This window comes from Pinus tabuliformis, chromosome 3_2 (assembly GCF_031772625.1).
Source record: "Pinus tabuliformis cultivar Carrire ecotype Pingquan chromosome 3_2, CPIR1, whole genome shotgun sequence".
Taxonomy (NCBI): Eukaryota; Viridiplantae; Streptophyta; class Pinopsida; order Pinales; family Pinaceae; genus Pinus; species Pinus tabuliformis.
Window position 1 is genome coordinate 757,176,890 of NC_142302.1, and position 23,333 is coordinate 757,200,222.

At 38.7% G+C, this 23,333-nt stretch overlaps 2 protein-coding genes across 2 annotated transcripts; both read right to left on the minus strand.

Annotated features, from left to right (window-relative positions):
* Positions 1–11,074: 11,074 nt before the first annotated feature.
* Positions 11,075–19,115, minus strand: LOC149182811 (uncharacterized). The gene is made up of 2 exons (XM_089418628.1): positions 18,670–19,115; positions 11,075–12,379 (listed from the first exon to the last, which is right to left on the minus strand). The coding sequence occupies exons 1-2, from the start codon at positions 18,970–18,972 to the stop codon at positions 11,897–11,899; spliced, it is 786 nt and encodes a 261-aa protein (XP_089274754.1). The 5' UTR covers positions 18,973–19,115; the 3' UTR covers positions 11,075–11,896.
* A 491-nt stretch (positions 19,116–19,606) lies between these two features.
* On the minus strand, positions 19,607–21,109 carry LOC149182812 (disease resistance protein Roq1-like). Its single transcript, XM_089414689.1, has 2 exons — positions 20,598–21,109; positions 19,607–20,477 (listed from the first exon to the last, which is right to left on the minus strand). The coding sequence occupies exons 1-2, from the start codon at positions 21,107–21,109 to the stop codon at positions 19,607–19,609; spliced, it is 1,383 nt and encodes a 460-aa protein (XP_089270815.1).
* Between the last annotated feature and the right edge of the window lie 2,224 nt (positions 21,110–23,333).

Below are 23,333 nucleotides of genomic sequence, written 5' to 3' on the forward strand. Positions count from 1 at the left end.
AATTCTGTTTATTATTTCTAAATAATTCATATTTTGTTATGTTATATTTTTATATTTTTAGTTTATTGAGAATTAGTTTTTAAGGTAATAGATAATTTATCATTCTTAACTTTGATATTTCTATTATATATTTTTATTTTTTTATTTTTTACCCTAATTTTTTGGTTTTGACTTTTGATAAAATGATCATTTTCTTGATTTAATTTATTTTTATTTTCTTGATTTAATTTATTTGATTTTTAATAGAAAGGTTTTTTTATTTTTCTAATTTAATTTATTTTTATTTTTTATAATTTTTTTCCCGAAAATTTACATTCATTATTTAATTTATAAATTAATATGCTTTTAAATGTTATTCAAACAATCCTTGACGGGGGTGTGTATTGAGATAAGAGAATGGGATATGGATGGACAGACGGTATGAAGCCTAGCTCTGGATGATCCAGTTGGCAGGCATGACACGTGTTGATGGAAAGTGTGATGACTACCCAAAGTGGAATGGGTGGAACCGAAACATCGAGAAGGCAATAAAGTTTTATATAAACCATCAGTTCATCATTTTAACATGTATTTGGATGATGGATATGGTAGTAGGGATCAAAGGGATTGAGGCAACAGAGTACACAAATGTCATTTCCCTGTGTATGCCCACTGGTGTTGGCCCGAACGGAGTGAGAAGCATTGATGGAGTGTGGTTTATGATTTCAAAGGGTAGGGTCCTGGTGATCGTGAGAATAGTTTGGGACTCGGGGGATAGGATCAGTGACTGTGTTATAGTGAATGTCGTCATTGAATTATGCATATATGTGAATTTGTTGGGCTTGGAAGTTAATTGGGATTCTGGTGTTTAAATTATGGTTGGTTATTTTCATTGTATTTCCTTTTTCGATGGTGGCCCTTAGTCACCCTATAGAGTCAAAATCCACCGGCTTGCCACTAGTGTGGAGACGTGGTCGCTTTGACACAACTGCGAGGAGATTGGATAAGATGAGGTCAGAGCGCTAGGAGGGTTGTGTGCTTAGTGTGATTAGTTGAATGTGCTCTCGGGGTGAATTGGTAAGAGGAGACTCAAATTTGGTGGGTGAAGCCTGCTTGTGTTCTATGTGCTTGTAATGATGGTGTGCCCCTCCTTTGGGCAGGTTCTGAGGATAGAGTGGGTCAGAGGCACTGCCCTTTGAATCAACTTGTCGTCATGTTGAGGCAAAGGGGAGGGCTCGGCGTGGAGCTGGCCACTGCGGGAAGCTTAGGGACTAGTTTGCATGAGTGGAGGAGCAAGAAGAGGAGGGTGGAATTCCAGAGGAAGAGGTTTCTCAAAGTCACACCCCATCGTCAAGGAGCATGGTGCAACCCCTGACATAGCAATCAATTGCTGAAAAATTGTGCGGTATCCATGAAATCTTGGACATCCTCTAGGAGAAAAAGTACGATGACAGGAATAAGGTAATTGCTTATATAAATGATTTCTAGTTCTCTCAAGGTGAAATCTTGGATGACCTAGCTTCAGTTCATCGTATCCATTGTAGGTATGACGAAAGGTTGGATGAAATAGAAGAAAGGTTGGAACATATTGATTTTCATGTGTATGAGGGGCACTGTTAGCCTACGGCCCTTGGAAATGCTCAGATGTCGACCCCTCCAATGTGTTGACACCTAATCATCAGGATTGGGTGAATATAATGTAAATAAATAAATAAGTAATATGAACAGTCATCGGGAGATGCAGTGAAGAGTCTCTCCCTCATGTATATAATGAAGACCTACCTGAAGGAATGATACATACAAACCAATTTTGCTTTGAGGAGTTACTGCCTGGCCTGACATGGTATCAGAACCAGCTCCCAAAATAGTTGTAACTCCCTTCTGCCTACTGCTCTTTTTCCACTGCCCCTGTGCGCTCTGTCTGCCATAATCAATTCTGAATCCTCTGACCTGACAGCCTCAGACCTGAAAACCTTCTGAATCGCTGCTACGAAAGTGTTCATCCTTGAGGCTGTGTTGCTACGAAAGTTTATTGCGTAGCTGCAGACTTGCGAGCAGCCTTGGTGGCGAGCTACTTGCTTGATACATGGAGCCTTCGTATGAGGATTCGAAATAAGCCTTGGGGTTTTTGGTAGAGCCTCACCTCCAGACCACGCTGGAGAGAACTGATCCCTTAACACAGTCTTATTAACACTGGTAATATAACGCTAGAGAGAACTGATACCTTAACGCAGTCTTATTAACGCTGGAGAGAAATGATACCTTAGCACAGTCTTACTAACGCTAGTAATATAACGCTGGAGAGAACTGATACCTTAACGCAGTCTTATAGCATTGTATTAACGCAGTCTTATTAAAGTTGTTCATAGCATTATATTAACACAGTCTTATTAATGTTGTTCATAGCATTGTGGTAACGCTGTTCACAGCATTATATTAATGTTGTTCTTGGCATATAATGTTGGTAACGTTGGTAACGCCATTCTTGGCATATAAAGTTGGTAACGTTGGTTTTTTTGCTATACATTGAAGCTTTTTTGGCCATACGCTGGTATACAAGCGTGGCATACAAGAGACTGTTCACTAGTTTATGAAGTGCAAGTGTTGAATGCATTGAATATACATGGCATGCGTTGAAGTTAAATGCGTTGAATATACATGGCATGCGTTGAACTATTTTTGGTACGCTGTCCTATAATGTATATGTGAGATGATCCCTGATGTTGTGCATGTTTTAAAATCGCCAAGTTGAGTTTGTTGTCCAGTCATATCAAAACTATATTTTTTTCCCATTAAGAGTAAAAGTTTTGCAGTAGAAGTTTTTTTTTGTTATAGTATACATTCAATCATATCCATCGTGGGAATAGTTCTCACTGGCAAGGAGAACTATCCTGAGTGGTACCGGATGATAAAACACATGCTCATTTTCAATGAGTTGTGGAAAGGAGTGTGCGTTGGAGACGGAGACAAAGAGCCAGAACAACCTACCTTGGACAAAGAGCTCGTCATTTTGGAAAACAATAACAGCAAAGCTTATGCATTAATCACAACATCTGTAAATGAAGAGGTGAGTCGCCATATTTCACCATTTTCAACTGCTTTTGAAGTCGTACAAAAGCTGAAAGAACTCTATGACTCACATTCTGCACTTGAAGTTGTTCAACTCATGATTAAACTCTTCACTCTTGAACTACAAAATAATGATCCTCCTGCTCTTGCATCTGAAGTAAAGTCTATAATGCATGATATCAAATCCACTAAGGTTTAATTGGATATTCCTCTTATCACTTTTCTCAAGGCACTTTATCCTACTTACTCCAATTATCTTGAGTCATTGCAAGCAAATGGAAATCTCAAAGATATCACCTTTGACTCTCTTATGAAAAAGTTTGCTGAAAGAGAGAAAGCTTTTGGAAAGAAGACAACCCCTGAATCTTTTGAAGACTGGCCGTGTGCCTTGCTCATAAAGAAAAGCATCCTGCTCAAGATTCTTCAAGAGGAAGAGGTGGTCAAAGAGGAAGAGGAAGATATTTCAGAGGCAGGGGGGGAGACACTCTCAAGGAGAAAAGTCAGATTTGCACTGCATATGCTACAAAATAAATGGATCACATGATGCCTCTACATGCAAGTTACCATGGGACAAAATTGAGCAGCAAAGAAACCAACAGAAAGGTAAAACTGATGATACAAACAAAGGTAAAGCACCTGAATCCTCTCACTATGTTTTGGAACAATGTAATATTGGAGTAAATGAAGATTTATTTAATGCTTCACTTGCTTCTTGGAAAAATGTTTGGTTGCTTGATTCAGGAGCAACCTTCCATATGACTCATACAAAAGATTTTTTTGAAGAATTTACTAACAATGTTGATGGAGCAGTATACTTTTCAGACCAATCAAAAATCAAGCCATCAGGGCTTGGCACAATCAGGCTTAAACTGCATGGTCTTCCAGAATTTCTTCTACATCATGTTCTATATCTCCCATAGCTCAAGAGAAACTTGTTGTCCTTGGTCCACATCCGCCAGCAAGGTCATTCCATTCATATGTTTTATGGAAAGCTTGAGGTAAGAAAAGCATCTGACCACTCACTTGTCATGAGGGGAATAGAAGAATAAAGGCTTCTCAAGCTGCAAGGAACCTCTGCTCGTGCACAACATTTCTCATACAATTCTCATCATGAAGAAGGTACACTTCCATCAAGTTTATTATGGCATGCTAGATTTGGACATTTGAACTATGACAGCCTTCGCTTGTTGAAGAAAAATGGTGTTGCTGGTTTGCCTACAATTCCTAGGAAACTTAAGCAATGTGATGCTTGCATTCTAGGAAAGCATAGCAAACAGTCTTTTCATGATTCACATTCAAGAGCGCATAGAAAACTTGAACTCATTCATTCAGATTTATGTGGTCTAATGCCTGTTCCTTCTGCAAATGGAAATAAATATATGATGACATTTATTGATGACTACACCAAAATGTGTTGGGTTTATTTATTGAAGAACAAATATGATGCTTTTCAAACATTCAAGAATTTTCATAAATGGATTGAAAATGATGCACAATCTCATATTGGGTCTATTCGCACTGATAATGCAAAAGAATACACATCAAGTGAATTTGAAAACTATCTTCGCCAACATGGGATCAAACATCAAACAACTGTCCCTTATAATCCCCAACAGAATGGTGTAGCTGAAAGAATGAATAGGACAATCTTAAATATGGTACGATCCATGCTCTTCTTCAAAAATGTAAAGATAATGTTTTGGGCTGATGTTGTTCTATGTGCTGCATATATAAAGAATAGATGTCCATCTAATGCTATTAGAAACAACACTCCATATGAAATGTGGTATGGACATGTTCCTTCGGTAAAGCATCTCAGGGTCTTTGGTTCCACCTGTTATGCCTTAATACCAAAGGTACATAAAAACAAATTTGGTGCTAGAAGTCGTAAGTGTATCTTCCTGGGGTTTCAAACACCTCTAAAGCATACCATCTCTATGATGAAGTAAATAAAAAATTTGTTGTATCTAGGGATGTAATTTTTCTTGATCATCCAAAACTGACAATGTTGTTGAGCGGCAACTTGATCGCTTGGAAAGATTCGCAAAAGCAAAATCATTTCAAGAATTTGATAATCAGATTCCACATCTTGAAGGGGGGATTCCTATACTAGATCAACATGTGGAATCTTCTTCTAAAGAACACACTCCCTTGCATGAAACTCCAACAACGGATGATGCTTTAAGTGATGTGATTGATAGAATTGGGAGACTCAATCTTGATTCAGTCCCAACTCAATCAAGAGAGTAGCCTGGACCATCTAAGAAAGGTCCCTCAAAGTGGCTGACAAAGACACTTGAAAGTGTTCATCCTGATGAGGTTGGAACGACAGGAACTAGAAATTCAAACCGGCAAAATGGAGGTGATGTAGATGACTCTAATTCACCTGTTGATATGGATGTTTCTTATGATTGTGAATTGAACTTGTCTACAAATTTTGAACCAACTTCCTTCAAAGAATCTGCTTCTCATGATGAATGGAAAGAAGCGATGCAAAAGGAGTATGATGCCCTCATAAAGAATGGCACTCGGAAGCTAGTTGATCCTCCATTAGGAACCAAACCAATTGGCTGCAAGTGGGTCTACAAGAACAAGTATAAAGCTGATGGCTCATTTAACAAGCACAAAGCTAGGCTTGTGGCAAAAGGTTTTGCATAGAAGGAAGGGGTCGATTATGAGGAGATTTTTTCCCCCACAGCAAAATGGGCTACCATCCAGACACTCTTTGCCCTAGCAGCTCAAAACGGTTGGAAAGTCCATCAAATGGATGTCAAAACTGCTTTCTTGAATGGAGATCTAAAAGAGAATGTTTTTATGTCCCAGCCTGAAGGATTTGCTGTGAAAGGACATGAACATAAAGTATGCAAACTGGTGAAGTACTTGTATGGCCTCAAACAATCACCGTGAGCCTAGTATGAAAAACTAACTGAGCATCTTCTGAAACTCAATTTCAAACATTATGATCTTGATGATGCAACTTTATTTGTCAAGAAAGTTGGAAAAACAGTTGTATATCTTGTGGTATATGTAGATGATATTTTAATGACAGGGAAAAATGAAAGCTACATTGCATCCATAAAGAAGGAATTGGGGAAAAGTTTTGAAATGACTGATTCGGGCTATGTTCATTACTATCTTGGTATTGAAGTAACCCAACATCCGAAGTCCATATTTCTTTTTCAAAATAAATACATTGGAGGTCTATTGAACAGGTTTGGCATGACAGAATGCAATCCTCTTACTACTCCAATGGAACAAAACTTAAAGCTCACACCTATTGAAGGAAAAGAATTTGAGGATGCAACAAAGTATAAACAGCTTGTAGGAAGTCTCAAATACCTAATTACTACTAGACCAGACATTTCGTTTGCTGTTGGAATCCTGTCCAAGTTTATGCAAAAGCCTTGTGAGGGACATTGGTCTGTTGCAAAAAGAGTTCTAAAGTACTTGAAGGGAACTTAAGACTTTGGAATCAAGTATACATAGGTGGACGACTTCAGCTTTATTGGATACTCTGATTCAGACTTCGATGGAGACAAAGAAACTGGGGTATCTACTTCAGGATATGATATGAGTCTTGGATCAGGAGCTGTCTCCTAGAGATCACGCAAACAATCAGTTCCAGCAGATTCCACAACAGAAGCAGAATACGTGGTAACAGCTGAAGCAACAAAAGAAATTGTGTGGCTCAAGAAAATTCTTGAATATTTGTAGGTAAAACAAGTAAAATCAACTCCACTCATGATTGAAAATACCTCTGCAATAAAGTTGGCCAAGAACCCAAAGTTCCATGATCGAACGAAGCACATCAATACTAAATATCATCTTATTCGACATCATGTTGAGGCCAAAACAATCCATCTCTGTCATTGTTCCACTAATGAGAAAATTGTAGATATCTTCACCAAAGCGCTTGGAAGAGAAAAGCTTGAACGATTCAGAATGATGCTTGGACTCACCAACATCCCTTCAAATTAAGTGAGGGAATGTTGACACATAATCATCAGGATTGGGTGAATATAATGTAAATAAATAAATAAGTAATATGAACAGTCATCGGGAGATGAAGTGAACAGTCTCTCCCTCATGTATATAATGAATACCTACCTGAAGGAATAATACATACAAATCAATTTTTCTTTGAGGAGTTACTGCCTGGCCTGACACAATGTAGTATGGTTGTGACTTGTAATTTTTATGTCCTAGATGTATTGTGGGTTATAGGACTAGTCTCTCTTTGGGATTCTTATAAAAACAGTCTTTATGTTTCATTGCACTGCTCTCTTGGACAAAAAATCTGGTCAAAGTGAGGTCGGGAGAGAAAAGAAATTTTGGCATAGATGTAATCGATTTTTGACGAATTAATATAAGCACTTCATTTGACAAAAAACAAAAAAATTGCTATGTTCAGTGTGGAGCCTGATTATCTTCCTGATTTTTTTAGAGGTTCTTTATTTCAGCCTGTTGGATCCTTGTTCTTAATGGGGCGTATATGCCTCTCGTTCAATCGTCATCACCCCCTGGTGGGGGTTCGAGGGCAACACCCCTGAAGCTAAAAATGGATGAAAATTTTCCTTATAAAATATTGTAATTTCGTAGTCAATCTGAGTCATCCATTAAGTGGATGATGTGACGGTAGAAGTTATGTTAATTTAGGGTTTTTCGCCCTAGAAGGCAACCCTCGATTTATATGAGGGAATTGTATTGCGACTATGTATTATTATTCTTAGCGAGAAAGAGAGAGGAGACTGCATGAGAGTGAAGAGGAAATTACATTGGATCAGTTGTAGGTTGTATCTCATTATTAAGCTAGATAATATAAAAGGAAGGATTGGTTGGGTGAACCACATATATCTATGTCTCTCTTGTTTTATGTGTTTCTGTATTTGTGTTTACGCAATATTTTATGTGTTTCATTGCTCCTTAATTAATTTCTAACAACTGGTATTAAATTTGAAGGTCTATTTGGTTGATAAACTCGCAAGAGAAAAGGGTTCCTGGTTCGAGTGGGAGCAATGGCAGAAGATGGTAGGTTTAGGGTTGAGAAATTTAACGACCAAAACTAATAGTTGTGGAAGATGCAGATGGAATATTATCTGCATAAAAAATATTTGTACCTACCATTGAGTGGAAAGACAAATAAGTCGACAAGCATATTAGACGAAGAATGGGAGATCCTTGAGAGAAAAGCACTATGAACAATACGACTATGCCTGACGATGTTGATAGCTTACAATATTTCGAAGGAAACGACAATGAAAGTTCTTATGAGGGCCTTGGCGAAACTATATGAAAAACCCTCAGCCTTGAATAAGGTATCTCTCAAGAAGCATTTGTTCAATATGAAGATGTCAGAAGCTGGATTTGTTGTTGATATTTTAAATGAGTTTAATATGGTTACCAGTGAGCTAAGTTTTGTACAGGTAAATTTTGATGATGAAGTTAGGGCTTTGTTATTTCTGTGCTTAGTTCCAGAAAGTTGGAATGGTTTTAGTTATGGCTATTTTTAACACTATCTCTAGATCTAGTACTTTAAAGGGAATTTAAAGTTTGATGATGTTGTTGGTGTCATCCTTAGCGAGGAAATGCAATGGAAAATATCTGGTGAGACATCAGGTAATGCTTTCATTGTAGATACTAGGGGAAGAAAAATGGAAAGAGGAAGGAGCCCATGAAATCACAGTAAGTCAAGAAAAGGCAGATCTATATCCAGATCAGGGATAATGTGCTAGAAATGCGGGAAGAAAGGACACCTCAAGAAAGACTACAAATCTCGGAAGGGAAACAAAGGAGATGGACAACAAGAGAAAAATCATGAAGCGAATGTGATAGGTGATGTGTTGCAATATGCTTTGATTATTTAATTAGAGAATAAAATTAATGTCTGGGTGGTAGATTCAGGGGCCTAATTCCATGCCACACCTGAGGGTACCGACGACAATCTTGTCTTTAGAAAATGATTAGTGTTCCATCCAGACGGCTTTACAATTTGATGTCTTTTGCTTTTTCCTGCCCAATTAGTAGGACTTTTGACTATCATGATGTACTTAGTTGTTGGTTGTATATGTGTCGGCTATGGCGTATTGTTGTGTGTGAAAACTTTTATAACTAGTGTCTTGTGGAGAAATCCAAAACTAATAATAATAAGAGTATTATTTTGAAGAGAATTAAAATCCTCAAAAAACAATCTAACAAAATCAGATAACCTTAATTTTTTCAGTAATACAAAACATTAATTTACAAAAAAACTACCTTAATTAAATTAACAAAGAATAAACTTAAAAAAACATAATCATATTTATATTAGGTTACTTTAGAAAAAATAAAAATTCTACATTGACTCACTCAAAATAAACTATGCTTAAAAAAAAATAACATAAATACAAACTATCAATATACTAAAATAATCAATCATTTTATAATCTACTTAAAACAAATTATTATCAAAATCATATTAGATCATAACAAATACAATATGCTAAAATAATCGATCATTTTATAACATAGAGAAATATTATTATCAAATAATTTCGTAACAAACATGATATATGTTAATTCAATTCAATTCAAGTTTTAGTCCATCAAAAACTTGTGAAGAATTTGTTTTTTTTAATAGTAACTAAAATTTTGATAAATTTGTGTATCGCTATCAATGTAATAATATTTAACATAACATTAATTTAATTTTAACCAATTATATATTTCGTGAATTTGAGAAGCGTGAAGTCTCATCACATTTAATGGATAACATGTACCCCATGCACAAAAGTTGTTTGAAAGTGGTTGATTAATGTCACATCGTGGAGGAAGGAAAGCCACGCTGCTAAGATGTGCTACTGTAGTCAAACACTGAGTTTGGCCAAACTCATAACCAATACAGAAAATCCAAGCAACAACATATTTTTTCTTCTTTGTTTTTCATATTTTAGGCCTTCGTTCAATTGTTGCCGCAACTGCTCAAGCACACTCCCACCCAATAGCAGTTTGGGACATCCACGAACATCAAGAAGCTCTAACGACATTAAATGTTCCACGCCGGGCAGCTCCCGGATCTCACGGCATTGCTGAACTTTTAATGTTTTAAGCTTTGTCAGTTGCCCCAACCAGGGTATGCACCTGAGCTTCACACATTCAACCTCTCCAAAGAAGTCAAACATTCCACCCCTGGCAGCTCTTGTATCTCACGGCATTGCTTAACATTTAATTTTTTAAGCTTTGTTAACTGCCCCAACCGTGGTATGCTCTTTAGCTTCTCACTTCCCTTAAGGCTCAACCTCTCCAAAGATGTCAAACATTCCATTCCTGGAAGCTCTTGTATCTCACGGCATCCACCAAAACCCAGAGGTGTAAGCTTTGTGAACTGCCCCAACCCTGGTATGCTCCTTAGTTTCTCACATCCACTAACACTCAACCACTCCAAAGAAGTCAAACATTCCACCCCTGGCAGCTCTAGTATCTCACGGCATCCACGAACACCCAGATGTGTAAGCTTTGTGAACTGCCCCAACCGTGGTATGCTCCTTAGCTTCTCACATCCACTAACACTCAACCACTCCAAAGAAGTCAAACATTCCACCCCTGGCAGCTCTTGTATCTCATGGCATCCACCAACATCTGGAAGTCAAACATTCCACCCCTGGCAGTTCTGGTATCTCACGGCATCCACGAACATCTGGAAGTCAAACATTCCACCCCTGGCAGCTCTTGTATCTCACGACATCCACCAACATCCAGATGTGTAAGATTTGTGAACTGCCCCAAACCTGGTATGCTCCTTAGCTTCTCACATCCTCTAACATTCAACCACTCCAAAGAAGTCAAACATTCCACCCCTGGCAGCTCTTGTATCGCATGACATTCCCGAATATCTAATTTTCCAAGCTTTGTGAGCTGCCCCAACCCTGGTATGCTCCTCAGCTTCTCACATCCACGAACTATCAACCACACCAAAGAAGTCAAACACTCAACCCCTGGCAGCGACCCCTGGCAGCGACCCCTAGCAGTGTTTGTATCCCGTGAAATTCCCCACTGTCTAATTTTCTAAGCTTTGTGAGCTGCCCCAACCCTGGTATGCCCTCGAGCTTCTTACATCCTCTAGCACTCAACACCGCCAAAGAGGTCAAATATTCCACACCTGGTAGCTCTCGTATCTCATGGCATTGCTCAACAATTAGATTTCTCAGTCTTGTAAGCTGGCCCAACCCTTGTATTCTCTCGAGCTTCTCACATCCCTGAACATTCAAAGTCTCCAAAGATACCAATGTTTCAAAACCGGGGAGGTCCTCAACATTCACACAGCTGCTGATGTCGAGATCTGGAGGTTTTGACAGACCACAAATCCATCCTAGTTGCCTCAATTCATGACACCCCCTCAAGGACAGTCGTTGAAGGTTGGGGCAAACTCCCTCTTCAAAAAATACCTCCCTTATTTCTGTGCCTGACAGCTCTAATGTCTTGAGCCAAAACATGCACATGCCATTGGAGGAATTCAATTTATTCATTGTTCTTTCCCCTTGTAATGATAAGTGCCTTTCTATGTCTCCTCCAACCCTTTTAAATGGAAGTTCGCGCAACGGACAATCTGATACCACTAGAGATTCTAGATTGTTCATCTTGAGAAGGTGTTCTGGTAGATATTCTATCCCACAATTTTTTATATCCAAATGTGTCAACTGAGTCAACAGTTCAATGGAATCGGGCAAGGATTTCAATTGCGGCGAAGAAGAGAGTGATAAGATCTTCAAGCTCTTGAGGTCACCGAGCCAAAGTGGAAGCGCTTCCAACAAATCGCTACCTAATTTTAGAACTTCCAAATTGCAGAGGTCTCCAATAACGCTAGGGAATTCTTTTAACTTTGTTTCCTGCAAATATAACTGTTGCAAGGATGTTGATGTGCGACTTGGGGTGGCAAATCGACCAACTGACTGCAGGATGAAAGATCCAAGTGTTCCAGCATTTTAATATCTCCCAGAGTTCCATTGTCGATGGCCAAATTCTCGCAACCCCTCAATGAAAGATGTTTCAGGCGAGTTAAATTGCCAAATGAATTGGGAAGAGTGAGCAAAGAGGAAGCACCTTCCAAATCCATGAGCTGTAAGTTATTTAGCTCTCCAAATGAAACAGGTAGCGACACCAATTTTGAGAACCCTTTGAAAATTAAGTATTTCAAAGAGCGCAAATGACAAAATTCGTCCGGCAACCTTTCGACGGTCACTGCTTTGGAGTGATTCCATATGGCGATCCTTTGGAGGTACTTCAGCTGCCCTATAGACCTTGGAATCTCTGAAAGGGGAGCCGAGATATTTAACTCTTTCAGATCGAGAGGCAACACCTGCAATGTTCACGTTTCAACATAAGATTGTAGCCTACAAAATGAGAAATTTGTTGAAATGATAATTTAAACTGCCGCGTTATTTTCCAGAAAACCGCCGACGTTCCCCGCATCGCTTTTGCACAAGAGTGGTATTTCCCGGGGAGGCAGCGAGCATGTACACTGGCTGACACGTGGTTTCCAAAACCACCATTCCCCGGCGCTTAAAGTTCATCAGGTTGAGCCTTGCGATAGTTGCGTCAGCCGTCTGTTTAAAGAGGGCAAGATCTACGGTTCTGGTAGCGACACATTTTTTTTGGAAGGACCTTTGTATGACTGCCAAGGTCGTATGAGAAATAAATTTACCGCCATGTGATGTAATTAATAAATGTACTCCGGTTAGTAAACGTAGGTAAAAAGCTTTTAATTTTATTGTTTTTTATTTTCACAGGTGTAGTTTTGTTTTTTGCTCGTTGACTATGCTATGTAATATGTTTTTTTTTTGTTCTGAAGTATGAAATGGAATGGAAAAAACTCGCTGCAGCGAATGTAAGAAGTATTTTTTTTATAGCAAGTTGAATGTAATGTTTTGTTGTTCATTGCATATGTAATGTAAGGGAAGCACGCAGCAGCGCACATGTGAAGAATTTTTTACACAGCAGTGTAAACATATACAACAGAGTTTTGTTTTGTAATGCAGCAACGTGAATGAAAAATTTGCAGTTGAGACAGAGTACTTTTCAGGAGAAGACAGAGTATTTTTTTGTGGAACTGAAGCGTTTTCTGGTTGTAATCCCTCTGTAAGAGGAAGATTTTTTTTTTGTAACAGCGGTCTTTTAATGAATACAAGTTTTTATGTGTGTGGGTAAAACTCTGTTCTCCCAAACAATTTTAGTTTCCCTGTGTTAAGATCTTGTGATAAAACAGAGCATTTTTCTCTGTTTGACTGTTTTGGAATTATCAAAAATTCCCAACATGGTATCAGAGCTTGTGCAGGCTCTTTGAAGGTGTCAAAGAAGCTGAAGGAAGGATTTCTTGCTGCATCAGCTTCTCCAACAGAGTGAAGACTCAGTCAAGAAAGAATCCAAGGTATTTCTCAAGTTAGTTTTGTGTTACTGTCCTCACAGTCAGTTATTTTAAATACACAGTCAAGTATTTTGAAGCATAGTTAAGAGTGCAAGAATGGCTGGAGCCAGCACTAGCATGGGTATTTGTAATACTCAGCTCCCACAATTTAATGGGAAAAACTATGACTATTAGGCAATAACTATGAGAGCTTTGTTTGCTTCCCAAGACTTATGGGAATTTGTTGAAGATGGTTTTGAAGAACCAACAGATGAAAATGAGTTTAGTAATTTAACTCAGGCAGAGAAAGAGTTGTTGAAGGGCTATAAGAAGAAGGATTCTAAAGCCCTCTACCTTTTGTATCAAGCAGTGCATGAGAGTGTGTTTCCAAGGATAGTAGTAGCCAAGACATCCAAAGAAGCATGGCAAACCCTCAAGATAGCCTATTAAGGCATGGAGAAAGTGAAGACAACAAAACTATAGTTGCTGAGGAAAGATTTTGAGACTCTCTGCATGAAGGAGTCAGATAATATTGACTCATTTTTCACACATGTGATTGGTCTGGTCACAAAGATAAGGTCTCATGGAAAGATCCTTGAAGAAAGGAGGATTGTGGAGAAACTATTGAGGATCCTACCCTCAAATTTCGATCCTACCCTCAAAGTTCGATGTGATTGTCACCACCATAGAAGAGACAAAGGATCTCACAAACTTCTTAGTTGATGAACTACATGCATCACTGATAACACATGAGCAGAGATTGAGTAGAAATGAAAACTCATCTCTAGAGCATGCCTTTAAGACCCAGATGTTCTTTGGAAGAGGAAGAGGTCAAGGCAGAGGAAACAAGAGAGGAAGAGGTAGAAGCCAAAACAGAGGTGGAAGAAACAGTCTAGCAAATGCTCAAGGAAGAGGCAGCAATCCAAATCAGAACCAAGGCCAAGGCAGCAGCCAACAAAGTGGACAACATCATGCTCAAGGACAACGGTATGATAAATCCAATGTCCAATGTCACTATTGTAAAAAATATGGGCATTATGCAAATGATGTAGGAAAAAGCAGCATGATATGAGTAATAGAACTAGTGCAAATTTCACTAGAGAAAATATCAGCCAAGATAATTTGTTTTTAGCCTATAATATGACTGAAGCAAAGAGTGAAGATATATGGTTCCTAGAATCCGGTTGCAGTAACCATATGACAGGAAACATAGCCCTGTTTTCTATGTTAGATCAAAGTGTGAAGTCACAAGTCACACTAGGGACTGATAGTAAAGTTTCTGTTATGGGAAAAGGAGAAGTAAAAGTCTTAACAAAGAAAGGTGAAAAGAAAACTATATCAGATGTTTATTATGTTCCTGGAATGAAATGTAACCTCTTAAGTATTGGACAGCTTGTTCAAAATGGGTACAATGTTTTCTTTGTGGATGATGTGTGCACCATTATGGATAAAACACCCAGCAAACAATGTATTGCTGAAGTGAAGATGAAAAGGAACAGGATATTCCCTCTCAGAATGAAAGCAGATTTAAAAAATGGAGAAGAAATAATAGCAGTGACACAACAGGCTTTCCAAAGTGAACCAAAAGATGGAAATTGGTTGTGGCACTTAAGATTTGGACATCTCAACTTTGGAGGTCTTAACTTGTTGAATAGAAAAGGAATGGTAAGAGGATTACCATTGATAGAGAAACCAGACAGCGTTTGTGAAGGTTGTATCTTGGGGAAACAACACAGAGAAAGTTTTCCATCTGGGAAAAGCATAAGGGCAAAAGCACCCTTAAAGATTGTCCACTCAGATTTATGTGGACCGATGCAAACTCCATCACTTGCAGGCAGCCACTATATCCTAACTTTTATTGATGATTTTACTAGAAAAACTTGGGTTTATTTCCTGAAGAACAAAAGTGAAGTGTTTGAAAGATTTTGCAATTTCAAAGCACTTGTAGAAAACCAAAGCGGGCTGCGTATCAAAGTTCTAAGAACTAATAGAGGAGGTGAGTATATCTCCAAAGAATTTCTACGTTTTTGTAGAGAAAATGGAATTCATAAGCAGTTTACCACTAGGTACACTCCGCAGCAAAATGGAGTTTCCGAAAGGAAGAATAGAACAATCATGGATATGGCGAGGAGTATGTTAAAGGAAAAGCATTTGCCAAATGATTATTGGGCTGAAGCTGTGCACTGTGCAGCGTACATTTTGAATAGATGCCCTACAAAAGTAGTCATAAACAGAGTGTCAGAAGAAGCATGGAGTGGGACAAAGCAAGGAGTCACCCATATAAAAGTTTTTGGATGTGTGGCTTATGCACACATTCCAGATCAACTAAGGAAGAAGTTGGACAGCAAAGGGGAGAAATGTATTTTCATTGGATACAGTGAGAAATCCAAAGCTTATAGGTTGTATAACCCATCCACCAAGAAGCTTATTGTGAGTAGAGATGTTCACTTCATTGAGGAGGAAGCTTGGGATGGAAGCATAGAGAAAACAATGAATGTTAAAAACTCTTTGTTACATGATGAAGATGATGAAAAGATGGCTAAAATGCATTCCCAAACAGCAGCACCAACACAAGGGCAGCAAGAGACACCTTTGAGGAGAAATGAAAGTTCTTCTCAAGCACACCACAAGGAGGAAATTCAAGTGCTTCTTCAAGCACTTGTACACCAAATGAAAGAGGTAAGAAGTTCAGAAATTTAAGTGAGATTTATGAACAAGAGGCAACAGATGAAGGTATGAACTCTTTGTTTGCTTTATATTGTCATGTTGATGACCCTATTCATTTCGAAGAAGCAATTAAGGATAGGAAATAGATAGAAGCTATGGATGAGGAGATCAATTCCATAGAAAGAAATAAAACATGGGATTTAGTTGAACTACCAAAAGGAAAAGAAGTCATTTGAGTAAATGGGTCTACAAGACCAAGAGTAATGTTGAAGGAAAAATAGAAAGACACAAGGCAAGACTGGTTGTCAAAGGATATAAGCAGTAGTATGGGAGAGCTTATGAGGAAACTTTCGCACCGGTTGCTAGAATGGAAACCGTGAGAGCAGTGTTGTCCATAGCAGCACAAAACAAGTGGAAAGTTTACCAAATGGACGTGAAGTCAGCATTCATAAATGGAGTGTTAATGGAAGAGGTTTACATTGAACAACCTCTAGGCTATGAAAAGAAAGGCCAAGAGCACAAAGTGTGCAGATTGAAGAAAGCTCTTTATGGGCTGAAGCAAGCACAAAGAGCGTGGTACAGTAGAATAGATTCATATCCACTGGAAAATGGATTTGAAAAGTGTGAGGGAGAACCCACCCTCCACATCAAAGAAAAGGATGGTAAATTACTAATTGTTGTGTTATATGTTGATGATGTTATTTTCACAGGTAATGATGATTACCTTATTGAAAATTTCAAAATAGTCATGAAAGAAGAATTTGAAATGACTGACATGGGTTTGTTGAGATACTTCTTAGGAATAAAAGTAGAACAAAATGGAGATGGGATTTTTATTTCACAAGCGAAATATGTTAATGAAGTGTTGGAAAGATTTAATATGCAGGAAAGCAAAGCAGCAATCACTCCCACGGTGATGGGATTAAAACTTAGCAAAGAGGACAACAGCAAGGATTTTGATCCTAGTTTTTACAAGAGCATAGTTGGCAGCCTCATGTATTTGACTGCAACTAGGCCGGATATAATGCATGATGTTAGTTTAATTTCCAGATTCATGGAGAGGCCAAAAGAAGCACATTGGCAGGCAGCAAAAAGGATTCTGAGATATGTAAAAGGTACTAAAAAGTTTGGCTTTTTATATACTACTTCAGAATGTTCAGATTTAATTGGATACACTAATAGTGATTGGGCTGGAAGTGTAGATGATCAGAAAAGCACATCCAGTTATGTTTTTCACATGGGTTCAGGAGCCATTTCATGGGCTTCTAAAAAACAGCCTATTGTAGCGTTGTCTACAGCAAAGGCAGAATATGTGGCAGCTACAGCAGCAGCGTGTCAAGCAATTTGGATGAGAAGGATGTTAAGAAGTTTATAACAAGAGCAAACAAAAGGAACTGTGATTTTTTGTGACAATAGCTCAGCTATTGCATTATCCAAGAATTCTGTGTTTCATAAGAGAACGAAACACATTGACACAAAGTTTCATTACATCAGGGAATTGGTAAACAATGGAGAAATTGTTTTACAACACTGCAGGACTCAGGAGCAGGTTGCAGACATTCTGACCAAACCATTGGGGCAGAAAAGTTTTGAATTTTTGAGGAAATGTCTGGGTATGACTGATAACCTAGAAGTTGAAATTAAAGGGGAGTGTTGAAATGATAATTTAAACTGCTGCGTTATTTTCCAGAAAACTGCCGACGTTCCCCGCACCGCATTTACCGAAGAGTGGTATTTCCCAGGGAGGCAGCAAGCATGTACGCCGGTTGACACGTGGTTTCCAAAACCACCATTCCCCGGCGCTTAAAGTTCAGCAGGTTGAGCCTTGCGATATTTGCGTCAACCATCCGTTTAAAGAGGGCAAGATGTACGGTTCTGGTAGCGACACATTTTTTTGGAAGGACCTTCGTATGACTGCCAAGGCCGTATGAGAAATAAATTTACCGCCATGTGATGTAATTAATAAATGTACTCCGGTTAGTAAACGTAGGTAAAAAGCTTTTAATTTTATTGTTTTTATTTTCACGGGTGTAGTTTTGTTTTTTTCCCATTGACTATGCTATGTAATATGTTTTTTTTTTTTTGTTCTGGAGTATGAAATGGAATGGAAAAAACTCGCCGCAACGAATGTAAGAAGTATTTTTTTTACAGCAGGTTGAATGTAATGTTTTGTTGTTCATTGCATATGTAATGTAAGGGAAGCACGCAGCAGCGCACATGTGAAGAATTTTTTACACAGCAGAGTTTTGTTTTGTAATGCAGCAGCGTGAATGAAAAATTTGCAGCTGAGACAGAGTACTTTTCAGGAGAAGACAGAGTATTTTTTTGTGGAACTGAAGCGTTCTCTAGTTGTAATCCCTCTATAAGAGAAAGATGTTCTTTTTGTAACAGCAGTCTTTTAATGAATACAAGTTTTTATGTGTGTGGGTAAAACTCTATTCTCCCAAACAATTTTAGCTTCCCTGTGTTAAGATCCTGTGATAAAACAGAGCATTTTTCTTTGTTTGAATGTTCTGGAATTATCATAAATTCCCAAAAAAATTAAATGAAGAAGGATAAACACACACATATTTTCGTACTTTAGATTGATGTGGCCACAGTCTATTCAAAGTGCTTCCCTGCATTTCCAGAACTCTTAACTTCGTCATCGGAATCCAGTCAGGAAGGGAAGAGTGGGAAAATCCATACCAACGGAGCCATGTCAAATGCGGTTTCTGCTCCCTCAATATGTCTTCTAAATGATCTTCTTCAGTTGCAACAAGTTGCAACTTACTAAAATCGAAATTACTGAATAGAGGCCTGATCCGTGATACTTGTGAAGTCGGGGTATTTGAAAGGTCGGGATGTTTATCCGTGAAGAAATCAAGGGAGGAACTAACCATACTTATTCCGCTAACCTCAGATATTACCTGCTCATTGATCAAGAAAAAAAATCTACAGTGAACTAATCTAACTTTGTCATGAAACAAGAAATTTTAAAGCTTAAAATTTAATTAAACCCAAGAAAAAGGTTTGGATTGTCGAAGTACTTACATGTGAGAATTGTTGTAACAAATCATCAGTGATATTGGTTATCGAACCCCAAATACGAAGGGAAATTACTTCCTTCCTTCACAATTTTTCTTCCAATCTCCCTAATATGATCATGCATATTTATTTTATTTAGTGTCCACATCTAAGATACACTTGTCCTGCATATTTTGAAGCCCAACATTACCCCATATCCTGATAGCTTTATCTCTGTCTTGTCCTATGAAGAAACAAGCAAGATGATGATTAGACACGGGAGATACCAGGACTAATAGAGCCCCTTGAGCAGTAGGTAACATCTATTATTTGGTAACTGGTTGAATAGCGTGGTCAGAACATCTATTATTTGGTAACTAGGTGATTCGAGAACTGAGTGCTATTGGTAAGAACTGGGTGTGATGAAAACTGTATCCCTATAAGATATCACAACGTAGTGCCCCCCGAAACCCTCGCTGAAAATGCGTTTACACAAGCGGTCCCACCCCGCTAACCCCCTAACCTCGACCTGGACGGACGGGGCGAGGACAGATCGGATAAGAATATTGACTTATCATTTTCCTCAAGTGAGTCATATCTTATTCTAAAACAACTCTCTATCTCCCTGGGAAAATTTCTTTGAAGTCGAACCAATCGATCTTCCCAGTAATCATATTGTCGTCCATAAACTAGTGCGCCCACCACTTTCAATGATAGTGGCAATCCACCACACACTCTAACAAACCGATCTACCAAATCTGCAAATTCTGGTAGTGGATGTGGCTGATTAAAAGCATAGGAACAGAAGAGTTGTTTGGATTGCGGGATATTCAATCCCTTTAAATAATAAAGGGATCCCTCTAACACTCCATGGCTTTCAAGGACATGCTTGTCACGCGATGTAAGCAAAATCAAGCTTTCAGGGCTAAGGAAACCCTTAATTGTCAAAAGCGCTTCCCGTTGATTTGTATCATTTACATCGTCTAAAACTATAAGAGCGTGACAAGATAAGGGATGCTTTAGTATACCTTCCTCTGGACACTCAGTTTCTATATTTCCAAGTTTCAAGCCTTCAATGAGCTTACTTTTTAAAATATTTAGAGACATTTCCCTAACATTGATTATAAAGGCGGATTCGTTGTACTTTGACCTGTTAAGGTTGAAGAATGCTTTGGCCAGTGTCGTTTTTCCGACCCCGCCTACACCCAAGATCCCCACAACTTTGGGTTTCACCTGCTCCTCCTGCGCCTGCAACACTGTCTTTTCAAATTCTTCTAGTTTTAGGTCCAACCCAGTTGGATATTGAGCCACATACAAAGGTCGTTTTGGAACATTTTTTAAAACCCTTCTGAGGACGTCATCCAAGAGCTCGCCCTCGTCCCTGAATAATACACATTGATGAAGTAAAATAAGAAGTTAGAAAGTAAACATCATGTACCTTATATCATGCCAACAAATCCAATACGATTACAGATTGCCAGAGATTGTGGGAGATCCTCACCCATTATATTGTTTCAGTTCGAAACCGCTCAGATCTGCAACATATGAAAGTGTGGTTCTCCAATTCTGAATAGTGTCTGAACTGTAGCGTGGTTTTTGACCACCTGTTTGAGGGTCGGTTATTCTCTTGTCCTGGAGCTTCTGCAGGGCTTCAGCGTACCTTCCTTTTGTCTCTGTATATCGGACCTCAGAAGGATCCACCTTAAAAAAGATGGGAAGAATGGTAACCCGCTGAGGACTGGTAGCCTTGGCGTTTTTCATGAAAACAAGCTCATTAAGACACCAACTAGATTCCGCATACCTTTCGGAGAAAATTGCAATTTGGACTGAGGCACCGCCGATAGCTTGTTCTATTTGAGAAGAAAAATTGTGTCCCTCCTCCAATTCCTCCCTGTCCAAAAAGACGCTCAATCCATGATCAAGAAGGCGTCTATAGAGATGGTTCGCAAAGGGAACAAGAAAACGAGGCAGAGGATAAAGCCGAGGAAGAAGCAGCAGCAGAATCATTGTCATCGTGACCTGGGGCGGTAGTTAGGTTTGCCATTGCCATGGGAATCTGGATAAGTATGGACTGCCGAACAGAAATAACAAATGAAATGTAATTATGGACTGCTGAACAGAAATAATAAATGAGATGTTGAAGCAAAGACAGTCGATTTTGATCGGTGCAAGCGAGCCGAGGAAGAGCGTTATAAAGCTGCAATTGATGGGTTGAGCGATGGTGTGAAATGGGCACTTTCAATAAAAAGACGCGTCACGACAGCTGCAATTACCAACACACATAGGGTCTCCATATACCTTTTAAATATTCCAGTCACTGCCCAGTCAAGAGGTACACTCATTCCATCCTCGTTAATGGCCGACGAAGCGAGTCAGATGAGGCACGACTTAAGCATTATGGAGTTTGGTGAACGATGTGATATCTCAGTATAATTGTCAAATGGTTAGATTTATAATGGTGATGTAAATGATATGGTTTTGGTGGAACTTTAAATGTGATAAATCTTCTGAAAAATTTAGATATTCTCCATTAAACAAGCTCAACCAAATTAATTGTTTTTAAATCAAAGCATAATTATTTTTAAATAAAAGCATAGCTGTATAATGATCATTTTTATGATTGGTTGGGATTTTTTTTTTCATACAGGGCTTCTAATAAATATAACTCCGATATTATTTTTTACATTTTTAATAAAGAAACCTGATAAGTTAGAGGAATTTTTATTTAAATTGAACCAGCAAATTGCAAGCCATAGTGTAACATCCCTAAATAACTAGGTGGAAAATTATACAGATGAGTAAATAGTGATTTTGTTAAAAAGGTAACGAATTAGTTTCAAAAACTAATTCTGGTTATTTGTAAAACTGAATCAGCCACGTATTCAACCGTATCAGCAGTGGTCATGAGCGGGGGAATTACCTTGGATAGGGTAATGAATAGCGGGGCTTCCTCATACGAAGGAGAGGCATGCAAATGAGCGGAGAGGAAGCGCCAGACAGAGGAGGCAGTTACATTCTAACCGATTCATGGCATCCTCGCTGTAAATGTCACCCTAAGCCTCCAAGACCAGGGATTACTCAAGGGAAAACAATCCAAGAGTAACGATCCTCACAATTGGCGAGACTGTAGAACCTATGGAGAAGCCACGAAATAAACCGGGGGGGCATTTGAGTGCCTTTGCAGAAAAATGGGCCGTGGTTAATTACCTCCGCCCGGGCGATAACCTGATCCTTCTCCATGTTAGGCTGACCAGCGTTCTGTACGGGGCTGATTGGGGTTCTATCGATTTATCTGTTGAGGACAACAACGACAAGGAGTCCTAGCAGAAGCTTGAGGACGATTTTGATGCCTTCACATAGACTAAGGCCTTCGACCTTGCCCAGCCTCTGATCGATGCCCACATACCCTTCAAGATCCACATCGTAAAAGATCCTGATAGGAAAGAGAGGCTCTGCTTAGAGGTCGAGAGGCTCGGCCTGAAGTTGGGGTTTTGGGGCCTCCAGGCGGACCTACAAGGGCCGCCTCGGCAGCGGCAGCAATTACTATGTGCACCACTGCGTCTGCTCCTTGTAGTCGTCAGATATCCAGATGATGAGCACGCTGGCCGCACGTTGTTTTATTATTTTGATGGAAGCATGTAGTGGAAGCATGGAGTCAGCCACGGAAGAGATAAGTATCTATGCCAAATCTTGGAAGAGGTAGTAGTTTGTGTTAGTATTTGAAATGAGTGTATGTTTATTTTGACATAGAAGTAGCTATTTTGGGTAAGGATAACCCATATTCAAATAATAGTTATTGCATTTATGGAAAAGAGAATGCATTTAAAAGGAGTAGTAGTTAAGTTGAATTTTATTGAAAAGGGATACATGCTTTATTGCATTGGGATGCTAGCTGATTTCGAAGTTTTTGTGAAATAGATATGCATTGCATGCATGATAGAAATTGCTAATGATGTGCTTCTAGGCACATAGGTAATCATACTAACTTTCTTGAAGAAAGAGTATTTTTATATACACATAAATATAGTCTTCTTTTTAGGAAAAGAGTGCATTCTTCATGCATGAAAATAATGACTTTATGGGAGATCTCTTGAAAACAAAAATAGAGATTATTTCCTTAGAAGACACATATGAATAGTGTTCATAAAAGAACCAGAATCCATACTTGTTTCATGAAAAGATTATGTGCATTGAAGTAAAAGTAATTGTGTTAGGAAAAACACAAGTTGCATGCACA